This window comes from Amphiprion ocellaris, chromosome 3, assembly GCF_022539595.1.
Source record: "Amphiprion ocellaris isolate individual 3 ecotype Okinawa chromosome 3, ASM2253959v1, whole genome shotgun sequence".
NCBI lineage: Eukaryota > Metazoa > Chordata > Actinopteri > Pomacentridae > Amphiprion > Amphiprion ocellaris.
Window position 1 is genome coordinate 4,577,987 of NC_072768.1, and position 15,190 is coordinate 4,593,176.

Here is a 15,190-nt window from a genome sequence, read left to right on the forward strand (position 1 = left end):
CATTGGATGCATTCTCAAATGCAACAAGGCTTCCAAAATGTAAACATTGTCTGTGCAAAATAAGAAAACTACTTCAACTTAAGCTACGGAAAACATGCCATATTTATTTTTAAAAACTGTATCAAACAGCAGTTCACAGACTCTCTCTCTCTCTCCCTCCATGAATCTATAGTTTAATGATGTCATCTTTTGCACAGTGGTAAATGCCAGCAAAATCCAGGCATTGTTTTATCAGTTTTAATGATAGGCAAAAAAAAGATAACGACATTGACTGATATTACATTTTTATGCTAATATCGGTCCAATAATATTGGCCCACCGATATTATCCCTAAGTACAACCCTCATTTTCATGGGCACATGCAGTGAATACAGCATCAGATTTGCAAATTATGCAAACTTGATTGAAAGGAGATTAATTAATTCCATTAGAACATAATTTATGGTAAGTATAATTGAAAAACAATAAATTTTAAAATAATTTTCAAAACACTGACATATTGTATTTTATACCATATATTCATACCCATGTTAAATATGATGCTCTCAATACAACTGTCTGTTATGAATTCTGAATTTATTGGGAGTGACCTTCAAAATTATTTCATTTCTTTTAATTCCTTAGAGAACGCATTAAAGTACAACCCTAGTACATACAATAAATACAGACATACATAATGTTAAATCAGTATTAAATGACCAAATATAGAGGCTTAATTGAAAAAAAAATATCTAATTTCAGTAGAACACAATATTTGTTAACTACACTGGAAGAACACTGACAGACTGTATTTCACATCCTATTCTGTAGGCTTATAAAGACTAAGTGGGATATGCTCTCTTCAATAAAAGTCATATAAAAATTCATTTCAGTCCATTTTTTTCTAACCTCACAGAATACATTAAGGGACAACCCTCATTTTCATTGGTGCCAAGGCACACCCAGTAAATGTAGACTTACTTGAAGTTAAATTAACATTTCATTTCCAAATTATGCAAACTTAATAGTAGAACAATATCTAAAACTGGTAGAACACAATTTTTGTTGCATGTTATGGATGATATTAATGAAAATCAGTCACTGTGCACTAAAAAGCACTTAAAATAAAGAATATTTTCAATTCGCCTGACACACAATTTATAGATGCATGCGCTCTTTGCAAAAATCTGAACAAGAATCAATGGGACCATGCATGAATGGAGGCTTACTGCCCTCTTGTGACAGAACAGAGTTCCCTGCAATAAAATACCAGCTGGAACTGTCACATCAGACTATTTTCTTCTCTTGGAAATCAGTTGGGTTTCCATGAGCAGATTAAAGTGCTCTCAGAAAACAAGTCTGCCTAAATCATTATTGCTTCACTAAAAGTCTCCTGTAAAGCCAGAAAAAATAACACTTCCATAACTACTGTTGTATTCTTTGGCAAATTATAGTCAGAACTGTGGTACAGACCTTTATCACAGACAAAACCTTTCACGACTCTTGTGTTCTAAAAGAAACCAGTAAGTCATTCCAGTCAGTCACCAAGCTGAAGTGAAATGTAGCTACTGTTGGTCTTATTAGGTATACTTGTGATTTTCCTGCTTTGATTTGTTGCAGTGCCTGCTGTAAAAAAAAGGGGGGGGCCCTCTTTAGTTAAATAAGTTAGTTCAAATGCGCATTACAACATATGTCCTCAGAAAATGTAGAAAATGTAAAATATGTTTGTTTTTTTTAATTTTATAACCATTTACAGTTTTGGACATGGATGTTATTTTTACTTCTGACAACACTGATCAATGATCAAGTGGAAGAAATGTTTGAGTCTTACAAACTCCTGTACAATGATGATCAAAAAATTAACCTTTGCTACTAACACAAAAAATAAACTGTTAAAAAATTCAGTAGTGTGTTTTTACTTTGAGAGCGGTGACTAAGTTTCATGTGGACAGGATTCTGTTATCATTCATCATTCATTTTTCTTTCTTAATTTTGACCTTACATTTTCTTTTTTTCTGCTGAAATTCCTCACAGAGAGATTAAAACTTAATTTTCATCCCCTAAGCCACCTTTAAACTCATTTAGGAAAAATTTACATAGCACACAAATCTGATTAAATTATAATGCAAAAGACTGCTTTGATGCAAATGCAGTTTTTATGCAGTGTAATAACAGGTAAACTTATCATCTCATGCATCATGATATGGAACATTCTGGGAGACACCATCACCATGCTTTTCAGTGGTCAGTGAATGCACCACAGCTTGTGAAACAGACTCCTGCCAGAGGACCTCAGAGTAAGAGAAGCTACACACAGATGGGTGACAATTTAAAGGAAAAAAAAGCTAATTTTTCATCAAAACACTTAGAACATCCAGTGATTTGGGGAGAATGTTGTTCTGAGTGATCATTTTATCCTATCATTAAACATTTCTGTCCGGATGGGAGTTTTCTTTTCCAACATACTGCCATCTGTAGGGCCCAAACGGTCACTGAATGAGTATAGAGAAGATGTGAATCATATGTTATGGCCTTTGCAGTCGCCAGATCTCAAGCCAGTTGAACACCTATTGGATATTTTGGACTGATATACTCGGAAACACTGTACAACACCAAATGAGGGAATCTCTTTTGTAAGAATAGTGTTTCATCCCTCAGATCCATTCCTACAGAGCAGCAGAGTCAGTTATTTAGACTGGTGCAAAAGTGAACTGAAGAAGTTGTAGCAGCATCTTGTGACAGAACAGCTTATTAAGACACTTTATGATGTTTAACAAAAAAAGAGTATACTTTTATTTAAACCAAACACAAGAAACATCTGTGGTGATAAAGTGCAATTGGGTGGTTATAACTGACAATAAAACTAACAGTGTCTATAATTTACGTACTCCTAGAATTTAGTGGCACTGGTGATCACAATGGATCATGTGATATGTTGATAATCATGAACATTAATTTCTCACAAACACAATGCAGCACTTAACTAAAGGAAATTCTATTAAAAAGTATGTAAAAGTTGGTTTATGATTGCTATTTAGATCTTCTAATATTACAACAACTAGTGGTCTGACAGAGGCAGCGTTGCTTTTAAGATCAGGTTTAAAACATTCCTTTTAGGTAAAGTGTATAGTTAGGCCTGGCTCAGGTGCGTCTGAAATATCCACTAGCTGTGGTGCTATAGGTTGCTGGGGACTTCCCATGATGCACTGAGCACCTCTCCCCAACTGTCCTCTACTTCCCTTTTCATTCATTTATATGCAACCATTTCATGTCACTGACTTTGTGTCTTCTCTCTCCTGTAGTTTGTGTTTTGTCCTGTCCTGATCTGTGGTTACTGGCCTCACCAACCTCCACAGTGTTTGTCGTTCTGTAATGTGTTTTTCTTTGTTTTCTGTGGACTGACATCTTCTATCCATAACCCTCAACCCAACCAGTCAATGCAGATGGCCACCATCTCTGAAACTGGTTCTGCTGGAGGTTTCTCCTGTTAAAGATTTTATTTATCTGTCACAAACGAGCTTCTCAAATGTAAATGTTTGGATTTTTGTGGTTTCTTTGTATGATGTGATGTATAATATTGTTGTCTTAGTGCTGTGAGGTTACTTGCATTGTGAATTGGCACTTTAAAAATAAAACTGAACTGAATCGAACTGCCAGACAAGAAGCCAATAGTGACATCTAGTGTGTCTGATGTATAAGTAAAAGTAATGTTTTGCCTTTTTATGTTCTTTTACACATCCTGTATTTGGCTACAAGCTATTGTATTAGTTGGAGAGTGTCCCAATAATGGTTTTGGAAGGGATGAGAGGCAGTCCCTCAAAACAAACAAATGTATTTATGAATCATCATGTCATACATAGAGGTTGTGCATAGTACTTTACAAGCAAAAAATATATTGAACATGGAAAATACAAAACACTAAAAACTAAATATAAAAAATAAAACCAAATCAAATGGGAATCTAGGGAATCCTTCCATTTGAAAGATATTCATGTATATATTTTTCATGTATATTTTTCATGTATATATTTTTAACTTAAGTTCTGAATTAGTCAGGTTAATCTATATAATAATAATACAGTCGACCCTTAGCTTTAAATTTATATTTTGTATATTTGTTTGTAATAGTTTAATCTTCAGTATTTAAATTTCTCAGGAAAATTCACATCATAAATAAAATGGTATGATCTTAATTTCAAGTGTAAGCTTGTTAGGTTACTTTTGTAACCTCACCTGAATCTTATTTTTCTATTGGAACGTACCTGAAAATATAAAACACAAAATAGAGCAGAATAAAATCCAGTTCATTCATTTAACCACCTACGACCTGGCATCCACATATGTGTACATAATTTCTTTTCAAAAAGAGCATATTGTTCATAATAATAATAATAAAAATAATATCAGTAATAATTCTAATAATAAAAATAGCAACAACAATAATTACAATATAACTATAATATGAATATAATAGAAATATAATAAAATGTAATAAATATAATAATCAAATATTAGATATTATCCGATTGTTATATTTATTGGTTACTCCTTATCCCAAATAACTAGAAGAAATCTAAACCAAAGCTTGAGTCTTAGGAGATTAAATAAATCAAATAAACAGCACAGAGAAGTTTAACAAAGTGCACACAGATTTTAGAGAATAATTAAAACTGATAGACCAAAGTAAAGTAGACAATAGAAGTGGGGAACAAAATAAGTGAATAAAAATGCAGACAGGTTTAATAAAAGTCGAGGCAGTTTAGACACAGCCTAGTGGATAAAGTGACACTTATTTTTCCTTTCATTCTCACTATTTCACACAAATTTGGGTTTTGTCTGTGCTGACTCTTTGTATGCGTTTCTGTGTGTTTATGCAAATCCAGCGCGCAGGAACAACCCCAGTGAACACCAGGGAAAACTGACAAGGGATTGCCAAATCATGTCCTTGCCTGGGAATGACGTCCCTGCTGCACATTCCAGTTATATTTAGAGCCTATATATAGTGGAGTCGCCCTCTAGGCTTTGTTGACTGTGCAGCAGGCAGAGCAGAGGCAAAGATGGGAGAAGAGCTGACACTATGTGACCTACATAGCCACAATTTAGCATGAGATCATTGAAGTATGAATATAAATCACTCTGTCTGCTTTCAATGTTGCATTTATTAATAAGAAATCTAATAAAACTTGCACAAACACGAGTTAATAACTGATACAGGCTGCTGGGGCTTATGTAAATCTACTGGTATAAATAGAAGCTGTCTCAAACAGCAATCGTGTGCGCATAAATGGTAAAAATAGAGAGTAATACAGGTGTTATTACGACACACACAGTGTAGTGACATGGCCCAGACCGGTTGAAATCCCCAGCTATGCTTTCTGGGTAAAGTGCGCCCTGGTATCCGCCCATATTCGCGTAAAGGAGGCCAAAGCAGCTAGGCCGGACGCTGGATCAAATGGAAAGTTCAATCGATTAAATTTGCCTACTTTTTTGTGTGTCGTGCATGTTCCTGCTCGCTCCTGAAACGACGTTAGACCGACTTAAATGCGGGCGTTTTGGCGTGAAATAGGAAATGCAGAGATCCTGTGAAACGGGAGGATTATCAGCTTGACTTCTTTGGTCGCTACTTCGGACGCGGAACTCCACTCGCTAAAAGGTAAAACAAATGGATCCGATTATTACATGTGTGGGGCCCTTTTAGTGGTCGTTGCGACGTCGTGTTCGCTAATGAGGCAGCCAGGTCACCGTGTCCGCTGTGTAGACACTGAACTGCGCCGTTATTGTGGAAATATTTCGTATTTTAGTGCAAACTACGCCCAATTGTTAACCTAACGTCTGGCCCTGCAATGCAGACCTGTGGGTTAGCCTGTCAATGGCGGCTCCAAAATCTGCACCCTTGCCCTCTGAATGAATGATAAGTGAGTGTGTCCGGGCACACAGTTGCACACAATGCAAAAATAATCGTCTTAATTGCCGTCAAAACACGCCAGGTTAGCCCGCGAGTTGCGCTAGTTAGCTTACTTCTGCGGGTGTGGGTGAAGTTCCAATGCTAAGCTAGCTAACAGCACAGCTAGTTTTCACACCATTTCGGCGACCGCCGCAGTGGATTTAAATCAAATTCCTCTCCACGTTTAAGCCAGCTGCTTGAACAAAACCCAGGGTGTTTATTAGAAAAAAAGCCGTGGCTAATTCACACCAATGGCCAACTAGCTAGAAAGTAGCTTAATATTTAAATGGCTGCTAATCAATCTCCATTAGTCCTCTCACAGTGTTGGAGATTTCTCTGCCGTTGTCTGGTGAAATAACCTTGTTGTTTAGTGATAAATACATCTAAAATGTGAATTCACAGCCAGCCACACATGTGTCAGCAACCATGACTGGCATGTACTATCCATTTAAATTCCACAACATAACTGACAAATGTACAGCTGACAAACACACAAATGAGGGTGTGAAAGCTGAATTTACTTATTAGCTGCATCCTGACCACCAGACTCTACATTTACCTTCATTCAGGCATTAATGTCCACTTTCACTGACTAATAAGCTGAAAAGTGCTCATAAAGACATGTGGCAGACAAAGTGCTGCTGGAATGATCTGTGACGCTGTCAGTCGTCTTATCTGCTCAGGTAAAGATAAGGCAGTTTCCTGGTGTGTAAATCACAGACTGTCGGATTTTAGTGTGTGACACGGAGTCGATCGTTTCAGGGAGCATTGAAAAGTGTTGTGAACACAAACAAGTGTACCTTTGTTGGCCAAATACCTATCAGACCACATTCTGGTTTTTGTTTGTCTAGACATGGCCATAACAGTCATTGCAGCTCCTCCCTGACTGCAGGCCGTGCAGAGCTGCCTGCGAGCTCTACGTAGTGTAACTTCTGAAAAGGCCAGCTGCCACTACTGATGGGTGCTGCTCCACAAAGCAGTCAGACAGCAGAGCCTCCCAGTTGCTTGTCAGTTTTGGAGCCTTAATGTAACGTCATGGATTTCGGCCTGGGGTTAATTTCTGTTGTGTAGCTGCTACTCAGAAAATAATTGACTCTGTTTTTAGATTTAGACATTTGATTACATATGTAGACCATCTTATCTTTGTTTCTTTTACCCTATTATCTGATTATTTCTGATGCAGAGCCTGTTAATTTTATGTTGCAGATGGGGAATAGTTTAGTCTCATATTTATAAAGGGATTCTTCAGCATTTGATGTACCTTTTTATGGCTGATAATAATTTTATACTGCTTTTCCTGAGCTAAAAGGTATTTTTTCAGTTTAGATTCCCTCATTGGCACAGAATCTCATGCAAATTAACCACCATATTGCATTTGTGATTATTGTAGTTTCGTTTGCAAGGTCCTTGTTGCATACTAAAATGGGCATTCTGTAAATGAAAAGCAAAACAAACTTGACAGTGTGAAATCTAATTTTCCAGTGATTCAGCGATGTTATTAAAAGAATCGTTGAGGGGTTTTTGAATTACTCACTGGAAGTGATGTTCACACATTACCATTTTCTCAGTCTGCCAATCCTGAGCGTGCAGATTTCCCAGTGAACCGAGAGCTCGTCAGACAGAAACAACGAGCGGTAAATGAAGCTAGATGGCAAAATTGTTTAAAGTGGTGATTCAGCGCTCAAAAGAGTTAACCATCCACAATAGAATGTAACATTTTTAGAGCTGAGAGGTTTAAGCATCTGAGAAATATGCTATTAAGGCCTTGATCGGTGCCCTAGATTAATGGATACTGTGTGATCTCACCGTCTGTGGAAATGTAATAAATGTTGTTCTTTTGGCTTCACAGGTGAATCATGACAGAATATAAGCTGGTTGTGGTGGGAGCTGGTGGCGTTGGCAAGAGCGCACTTACTATTCAGCTCATCCAGAATCACTTTGTGGATGAATATGACCCCACCATCGAGGTAAATAAAATTTGTGTATGTGTGATTGTGTGTGCACTGTCTCAATGGTTTTGTGTCTATGTAAAGGCATGGTGGTCACAGAACGAGGAGAAACTGCTCTTAAAAAAGAAAAGGAGTTGCAACAGGTTCTACTGGTTTAAGTTTTAAAAAGACACCAAACAGGTTTTTAATGACTTTCCATACATGCTTGCCTGCCTGCTTTCTCAGTGGTGCAACCTATGTAAAGCGAAAAAAGTTTCATCATAGTTTCAATCAATTATTAATTTGCCGCTGCAAGTTAGAGTGCAGCAATAGATCATTTAAATACCAGGTGGCATGTGGAAGTTTGACTGCTCATAGGATCAGACAGTAATTATTTGTTTTGAATCAGATTAAGTGTAGCTATCAGTGTGATGAAAAGTTCTGGTATTTTGATACAGTGGAAATGAGAACCTCATTGTAATTGAAGGTCTCCTGGAAAATGAAGTGCCCTACAGCTAGAATAATTAGATGGAGTTCGATGAGATGAGACAATGTTAAAAAAAAACAAAAACAAATCAGCTCGAAATAATATTATTAAAGATTATCTGCAAAGATTTACTATGTTGTACATTTCTGCTTCTCTTTATCTACCAGTATATACTTGTGGATTGTAGATATTGTGATATTAATTGACCTTTTAATTACGTCACAATCAATACAACTGAGGATTATTAATACAGCATGAGTTCTCTGTTATACATAGATGTTTCAAACATTAACCTAAATTACCATATAAATAAATAATTCCTAAACTCTTTTATTTTGGTATTTTATGAAGCTGCTGTTTTGAGCCCTCCACTTTCTTAATCTGAGGGTACTGATCGTTTTCTGACCTCTTCGTCTTCCAGGACTCCTACAGAAAGCAGGTGGTCATCGACGGAGAGACGTGTCTGCTGGACATCTTGGACACTGCAGGTCAGGAGGAGTACAGCGCCATGAGGGATCAGTACATGAGGACAGGCGAAGGCTTCCTCTGTGTCTTTGCCATCAACAACACCAAGTCCTTTGAGGACATTCACCACTATAGGTGAGCTGAGAAACTTAAGGTCCGCCAAGTTTGGACCCAATGTGAATACAGTGTTTTATGCAAATCTAAAGCCTAGGTTTTGCTTTCCGCACAAACGTGACACACGGAAATGAGGCGCTCGGAATCCGCATGAGAGAACGCGTGTGGCTTTATATTCCATGCAGCATCTGCTCCCAAACTGCAGTGTACCGTAAACACACATCTACCACGGTACTAAACTAGAGTAGAAGAAGTTTGCCATCGTTTATACCACTTACAGCTTCTACTGAATAGTTGCATTTCAGCAGTTAGCTTTAATTTCACGGCATGAATTGTTCAGAACCAATTATTATCACGGTGATCTCTGTGTGATGAATCGTATAAATGCCTGCATTTGTGAACTTCTGCTGCTAGGAGCTCCTGTTCTTCCGCCATGTTTTCTCATAGATTGTATGCTTTCCACGCATCTCCATCTGCGTTGTTAGAAAAATTTGGAGGTGCGCAACGCGGAAATTTCTCTATGAGAAGGGCTGCATGAGGGGGCGTGGCTGCTAAAATGATGTATATGTATAAAACACAATTTCTAAATCAGTAACATGTGGTTGTATACATGTCCTAATAGGTTGCAGCATTTAGCTAACACCAATAATGCCCTTATTCTTACCAGGGAAAGCTTTCTAATATGGGATTACCTAGCCCTTGAAGTATTACATCAGTTCAATTTTAATCAAATGGCATTTCTCTTGTGTGTGTGAATGTGTAGAGAACAGATTAAGCGGGTGAAGGACTCTGAGGACGTCCCCATGGTGTTGGTGGGGAACAAGTGTGACCTCCCGTCCCGGACAGTGGACACCAAGCAGGCTCAGGACTTAGCACGCAGCTACGGCATTCCCTTTATTGAGACCTCAGCCAAAACCAGACAGGTGAGAGTTCAGCCAGAGATTGCTACGCCCTCGAGTTTCCAACAGTTCATTTGTCAAATCTGTCACTTAACTGCTGTAGTCTTTCACTGTGGGTCAATTTCACTTCGATGCCAAGTTTTATTATTTACGAAAAATTGGGCTCATGGTAATTTTGACAAGTGTCCTTGAGGAGGGTTGATAATCTTGGCACTTGGATCACAAGAAATGTGATTGAGTCATGTGCTGCTGTTGATTTGTGTCACATTCACTGTCTCTAATGGTCTTTTTTTTATAATAACGTTGCTTGGAAATCTCTCAGGCAGGGCGTTGTGCATCATTAAATCCTCTTTGGTTAATTGAATTTTTATTTATGGGTGATAATGTAATCATTGCATGCTACTTTGTCTTGGATATGCGAAATTGCATCATCATTAGGCCCACCTGCGAAGGATCCTGCATTATAAATAATCAGCAGATCAGTAAATTTGTGTCGAGGAGTCTGCATGAAAGGACAAACTGTCGGTAATTACTCAGGAGGTTAATGATTCTACTTACTGGTTACTGTAACTGGGTGTTGGAAGATTTGTTGTGGTGTCACATCCAGTGGTGTGTGTGTTGTGAGCATGGCCTTAGGTAGCTGGCTGGCTGATGGAGTGATCTGTAAACACACTTTACTTGTCTCTCTGACATGGGGTGAATCACTGCTCCTTCTGGTGTGGGGAAATTAATGACACAATGACTTAGGGCTTTGTTCACCTAATCCTACCTGAGTGTACCCGTAATTCACTGTCCATGCGGTGCTGCTTTTGTTCGGTCAGCAACTGTCACTTCCATTTCAAACTACTCATTGTTTCTCAAATAAATGATTTCATTTGACTTCTGTGGAAAATCTCTGACATGCAATGCGCACTACACAGATATGCCACTACTGCATGCACTTCTCCTTTGTTAGGCAGCTGAAGCGATACTCCACACAAAATGTTTTAGAATCACTTATCCACTGCAGGCCTGGAAAGTGGCTGTTTAGAGCTAATAGTTTGCTTTTAGCTCAGTTAAAGTTTATTATTATTTAAAAAAATTGAATAAAATGTCAAAATTCAAAATCCACTGCTGCAGCATAATCCACTTCTCCACTTCCCATGTGTATGCTCAGTATGTTGGACTGATTGTGTTACCAGAATATGATTAAATACACTGCTTCTGTCACAACTTTAAAGAGGGCCAAAATGTAACGCAGGAGCAGTTCTTGTATTTTAGCATAAATTCTTCATTTACTGAATGCTTAGTGTAGCCACAGTACCTTTCCAAGGAGAAGAAGCAAACTGCCAGCCTTTCCAAACCTACAGTTGGTGAGTGTTTTGGAGTATTAAGACATTTTGATGATAAAACAAGGCCAGACATCGCAAGTAGACCTAAGTCAGAGCATCAGTCTCCTTCGCTCATTTGTATTTATAGTTTATAACACATGCACCCAAACAGTTTGCCCCCACCCCCCCATGTATTCCTCAGCATTGAGGAAAGTTGTGTCTCATACTGCAGAGAGTGGAAGATGCCTTTTACACTCTGGTACGGGAGATCAGGCTGTACCGGCTCAATAAGCTCAGCAAGGAAGAAAAGACTCCGCGCTGTGTCAAGCTTAAAAAGTGTGTTGTGATGTGAAAGGGGTAAGTGTATGCACCCACCAGCTCTGTGTGTGTGTGTTGTTAGTGGGAATTGTGGAGAAGACACCCAATGAGAGCTGACGCTTCATATGTTCTCAAAGCTAACCTGCTGGTTTCTGCTGGGGCTGTGGTGAGGCTCTAACAGGAGACTGGAACAGCGGATGATTTCTTCCTTTTTCAGTGTTTCTGTGTATCATGGTTGATTATTGTTTAAGGCCGTTTTCACACTGGCTTAATTTACTGAGTCTGAACATAACTCTGATTGAGCTAGGCTTGGTCTACTTTCATACTTGTGTGCTTTTTTTCCCACAGCATTGTTGGTTCTGGTTACCCTTTGTTTCCATAGAAAAGTGATGCACGTTTACGTAGGTACAAAAAGAGAAAAACCGATACAAGCAGGGGGAGTCACAACCATAATGAAGGGCTGAAAATGTAACAAACATCCCTTTTTTACTACCTAACTAGAGGATTAAAGCTAACTTGGTTAGAAGTTGAGGTTGAAGTAAGGGATTTTCTCTGTCCTGTTTTGTTAAAAATACACATGAAATACAAAAAAATATCACTGAAATGCACACATTTTCCAGCAAGGAAATGTTTTTTTCCCACTACAAGGGGGGGCGGGCGATAATCACACCACCTCTTTTTCTGGTTGTCTTGGCAAAGGATCCATTGTCTGCACTCACGTTCAGAAAAAGTGTTCATATGGTCAAAGCTCCACGTGAACTCTTCTCAGATTCAGACAAAACTACCAGTGTGAAAGTGTCCTAATGTGCTGAAATCAACATGAACAAAAGGGGGTTTGGGCTGGTTTGTAATCATGCGTGTTTAAAGGAAATCATGGTGGGACTAAATCACATGCTAAAATGTTTCCGTGGAGGACGTGTGTTGAGAAACTGGTGAATATGCTCTCAACAGAAAGAGCAAGTGTGTTTGTGGGTGAGAACGTTTTTCTTGCAGATACAAATCCCTTTGTCTTTGTTCTTTGTTTTCCTGCTGTCTTTGTCACAAAGTGGCCTCAGGCTTTTCACTCTACAGCTCCTTGCAGATTATTGTCACATTTATTGCACAATCTAAACTGTTAAGGTACTCACACTCTTGCCGTTGAGTGCCGTCAGCAGACACTAGCTGTATTTCCATGGAGCCCATTATTCACCAATAACCAGAATAGCAGCTCAGCGAGAGAATAAAAGCCTCTTTTAAAACGCCTCAGTCAGAACAAATTGCCAAATTCAAAAACAAACTCATTCAGTTTAAAAGCGGTGGATTTTTTTTTTTTTAACACTCTATTTCAGGTTTTTACTTTCAGAATATTGCACATTTGCTCACTTGACTAAAATCAAAGCGGTTTACCTGCTTTTATTGGTTACTCAAGAGAGTTTTCCAGCACTTGTCCCAGTGGTGCATGTTTCCAGAGGGACTACATTTGAATAATTTATGCTTATAAATTTTTGGGGCAATTACCAGACCTGCCTTCTGTTCAAAAACTAATATTTTTCTAAAAATATTGCTTCAGTACCAACTCAGAGGTGAACCAGTATTGGTGCCAAGAACTCGAAACAGGTCCATCTTTTTTCATTTTTTAAAAACTGTTGGCTCGTGTTGGTGGAATGCACACAGATTATTGCAAACGTAAACAGGACAACTTGTTCTGTCGTTTTATTTAGCGATCATTTAAACACTTTACATGCAGAAGGAACCTGATTGGCTCGTGTGACTGCAGCTACTGTCTGTGTTGATGTCAGTGCTGACCTTTGCTCAGATACATATTCGATCTATACTTTATTCAGCGGTGTCCCACATCGCCTGAATTGATCTTTGATTTGTGTCACACTGACAGACTGATTGTCCACTTAGCAGAAAATCAGTTTAAACCAATATAAAGTGGATATTGACAATATCCCACATGATATTTGGAGATTTAAGTTTATTTCTGCTTTTATGTTAAACAAAAACTTCTGAATTCTGACAATGCACTGTTTATTGTTTGTTTTCTTGCCAGGGCGTTGATGATGCCTTTTACACATTAGTGCGAGAAATCCGGAAGCATAAGGAGAAGATGAGCAAGGAGGGCAAAAAGAAGAAAAAGAAGTCCAAGACAAAGTGTACACTTATGTGAATAATCACCCCTTTTCAAGACAGACTAAAAAAAAAAAAAAGAAACTATGTTGAACAGTTCAAGTAATACATTTTGTACATTACACTAAATTATTAGCCTCTTTCTCAATACCCACCATACTGAATACTAAACCTGACCTGAATTTTCTGCCTTTGTTATTTGCCTCTTGGTCACCAATAAGCTCCTTTTCAGTTTAGTGCCAGTTGCTGACGTGTGTTGGTCCAACAGCCTGATGATTTAGATTTTCTAGGATAATGATGATTTGGATAATTTTACATAGGTGCAGAGCCGGGAGCTTAATCGCATTGCAAATCACATCTGACAAATTATTCATTACCAAGTTTGAGTTAGTTTTCCCTTTGCTTGAAAGGTCATGGCCTGCAAATGTTCTGTGATGCCCTTTTTAAGTATGGGATGCCAAAGAATGAATTTTCATCCCGCTCACGTAGACAAAATGGATATGAAGAAAGGACCAACGTTCAGCCAGATGAGATCCAAACGTCCCAGTCACTGTGTAATGTCCCCATCTCTAATGACCTCTAGGTATGACTTAGTTCTGTCACTGTTAAGTATGCATGCAGACTCCTACCCTTCTCCGAATGTTTTAACACCCTAATTAGCTATTAATTAATTTGCAATTTATCATTGCTTTGTAATGTGTGGGGAGTGATTTCTTGCCTTCATGAGACAAGATGTTTTGTTTTTTTCTTTTTGCATGCTTTGTGTCCTAGATGACATGGGTATTGCAAACTGACTCTGGTTGATACATTGAACAGAGCCAGCAACGAGGAACTCAAGTGGACATCATACAGTCTACTTTTTCATGTTTCTACAAAATAGTCAATATTTGCTTTTGTGAGCACAAAATCTGCCTTTTTTTTTTTTTAAAGAAAATAATTGACAAATTCAAAGACTCGTGATGATTTTGAACCCATTTTGTAGTAATAAAATGGACTAACAGCCAGGTTTTGTGTTGACCATTTTATGTAGCAGGGATTTATGCCTTATTTGACTATACTGGTTAAAATATTCCTGCTTTTCTTTAGGCTAAAGCTCAACTGTAGGATAGTTTCAGTTCATCCTGACAATAATCATTTCATTGCTGTCAGCAAACTCCTCCTAGAGGACCTCATATTAATACAGAATGTTCAGTTAAATGCTAAATTTTAGGATTAATGAGTGTCCAGTTGCTGGCCATAGAGGTGTCATACCTTGCACATTTCCTAAGCTGTCAGCTTGTTTGCCTGCGACTGACTAGAAAGCAAAACGCATCTTTTGAGCAGCTGTCAGGAATATTTGCCTTGGTGTGGTGTCACGGAGGTTGTTCAAAATGTTGTCCAAATGGGTTTTCAGATTCTTTCCCATGCTGAGCTTTTTAAAGAGTTTTTGGATTCATTTGCTAAAGTGTTGAAATTGTTTGGTGGCCTGCCTTTCTACAGAAATGATTGTCCAGCAAAATCATTTGTCATCTTCTCCCACAAAACTTGTGTATCGTGGTGATTTAACTGGAACGGATGTTTGTAAATGAGGCTGTAATTGCCATAAAATTGGTTTCTAGAGAAAATTGTCCGAATTTATTTTAAAAAAGTCCTAG

At 38.2% G+C, this 15,190-nt stretch overlaps 1 protein-coding gene across 2 annotated transcripts; it reads left to right on the plus strand.

Annotated features, from left to right (window-relative positions):
* The first annotated feature begins 5,371 nt into the window (after positions 1 to 5,371).
* Positions 5,372 to 14,475, plus strand: kras (v-Ki-ras2 Kirsten rat sarcoma viral oncogene homolog). 2 transcript variants are annotated; one of them, XM_023262053.3, is made up of 6 exons: positions 5,372 to 5,632; positions 7,773 to 7,890; positions 8,760 to 8,938; positions 9,681 to 9,840; positions 11,359 to 11,483; positions 13,480 to 14,475. In XM_023262053.3, the coding sequence occupies exons 2-5, from the start codon at positions 7,780 to 7,782 to the stop codon at positions 11,476 to 11,478; spliced, it is 570 nt and encodes a 189-aa protein (XP_023117821.1). In that variant the 5' UTR covers positions 5,372 to 5,632; positions 7,773 to 7,779; the 3' UTR covers positions 11,479 to 11,483; positions 13,480 to 14,475. The 2 variants fall into 2 exon arrangements, with proteins under 2 accessions (XP_023117821.1, XP_023117830.1); XM_023262062.3 differs by lacking the exon at positions 11,359 to 11,483 and having other exon boundaries at positions 5,375 to 5,632.
* Positions 14,476 to 15,190: the final 715 nt, after the last annotated feature.